General features: G+C 41.2%; 1 protein-coding gene across 1 annotated transcript; it reads right to left on the minus strand.

The window, feature by feature from the left end:
* Nucleotides 1–94: 94 nt before the first annotated feature.
* On the minus strand, nucleotides 95–1,821 carry LOC111663589 (death-inducer obliterator 1-like; the record flags this gene model as incomplete). Its single annotated transcript, XM_023417844.2, has 5 exons — nucleotides 1,500–1,821; nucleotides 898–1,057; nucleotides 635–751; nucleotides 390–512; nucleotides 95–260 (listed from the first exon to the last, which is right to left on the minus strand). Coding segments are annotated over exons 2-5 (541 nt in total), but the record flags the coding sequence as incomplete, so codon positions are not given.
* Nucleotides 1,822–1,833: the final 12 nt, after the last annotated feature.

Consider the following 1,833-nt stretch of genomic DNA (forward strand, 5'->3'; position numbering starts at 1 on the left):
GAATAAAAATCTTGTATAGTAAAAGGAACAACAGGTAGTCATTTAATATCTACTAGGTATGGCATATCTATTGTCAAACGTCTTTTTAATTCACCTGTGCATATCTTGCATTTCAGGTCAAAGAGGTGAGCTTTGTGCTCTGATGTTGTGTCCTTAAGCATACACGTTAAAATATCTGGTGTAGCACTGCTCTGGCTTGAGAGTGCTCTGTTTTTGAGAGCAGGAGCAGGAAGACTTCTCTTCTGTTCCTGGGAAGCAACCTATACCGACACAAACACACAAACAATGAGACTTAATCCAAAAAGACATGCTTGGCCTTTCGTGAGAAATGTTTATATGGAGCAGGAGGCACAGTATAATGAGCGCATAAAAAATGAGTAGATACACACCGTGCTATCAGGTCTTTTGTTGGATCTTCTATCAGGTCTAGCAGGATTCAAACTGGGCAAATCAACCTTCACTGCTTCAGGTTTCTGCGGCAAACTTGTTGCTTTAGCAGCTGCATCTTTAACCTAGATTGACACAAGCAATGGAAGAACATAATCACTTCTGACAAAAAACACAGTTTGACCTTTCTGAACAAGTGCAAGTGTAATATCTGATTTTGTTTTAGTTTTTGTGCACTACATTTTACCTCTGGTGTTTCTTTCGGACTTGGTTCTGGTGCCTTGGTGGCCTGCATATCCTTCTGGCTCATCCTGGCCAGTCTGAAGGGACTGATTTCTCCACGTACAACCCGATACAACAAGCCCTAGAGGGAACCCATAACTGGATTATCAGTTTGCTAAAAACATCACTATAAAAACCTCACTATAGAGACTTCTGCAATATTAGGGTTCTATTTGAATGTAAAACAAAGATCACGAAACAGAAATGGGCTATCAGCTCAGTACAAACCTTGTTTCTTGGGTCTTTTATGTTGAACATTATAGTTCTGTACTTGTTCATGTATTTGCTGTCTGTGTTGCGGAATATGTCGAACATCTCCATTTCGATATTTGCGACAAGCTTTGCAGCGTCGCTCTCTGACATTTCCAAGTCCTCACAATCAGATACCCTTAACAACCAAAAAAGCTGTTAGTCGTCAAATTTGTTGTGCATTGTAACAGATTGAGAAGCAATTTTTACACAATAATTGTTGCAAAATCGTAAAAGCCTCAAATGATATGTTCCTGGAGTATGCAATGTGATGAAAATAATCTGTTTTTGACAAACAATGATATGTGAGTCATATTATTTACAAAATGTGCATACTTGCTACTGAAATGTAGATGACTGACAGGTATGTAATCTGAGTAAATACTAAATATAACAATAAAAACCTGGTACTGAAAAGAATGGTGGATCATTTTATGGTGTATCTGCACCCCTTAGATGCTGTAGGTTGTAGGTTTGGCTCCTTGAACCATCACTATACTTCAGATTATACTTATGCTTTTTTATATTATCAAAGAATTCCAGACTAAGGTTCTCAGACAAACCTGTAACATAGTTCTCACCTTTTGAAGAGGATGCTGGTGAGGGAGCGCTGGATGCTCTGTCTGACCTGGTTGTTGGGTTGAGAGGGTCTGGAGGAGGGAGCACTGGGTGCAGGAGGCACCGGCAGGTTCCGGGTTTCATTCAGCAGTGTGGGGGCAGAAGAAGTTTTCTTGCATGATGCTGAGGCTGACACGGACGGAGGCTGAGGTCCAGACTGCTTCTTTGGTATGACATATGCAGTCTTAGTGACAATAAGGGCCCCTGTTTCATGATGTCTGGGTGCTGAGGTGGTTGAGGATTGTGCGGCTGGAGATGGACTAGATTTTGCCTGGGTGGGTGGTATTGAGGGATCCG

Source organism: Seriola lalandi, unplaced genomic scaffold (genome assembly GCF_002814215.2).
Source record: "Seriola lalandi dorsalis isolate HSWRI2012SDOR001 ecotype SW California unplaced genomic scaffold, Sedor1 jcf7180002001082, whole genome shotgun sequence".
In the NCBI taxonomy this organism is placed as follows: domain Eukaryota; kingdom Metazoa; phylum Chordata; class Actinopteri; order Carangiformes; family Carangidae; genus Seriola; species Seriola lalandi.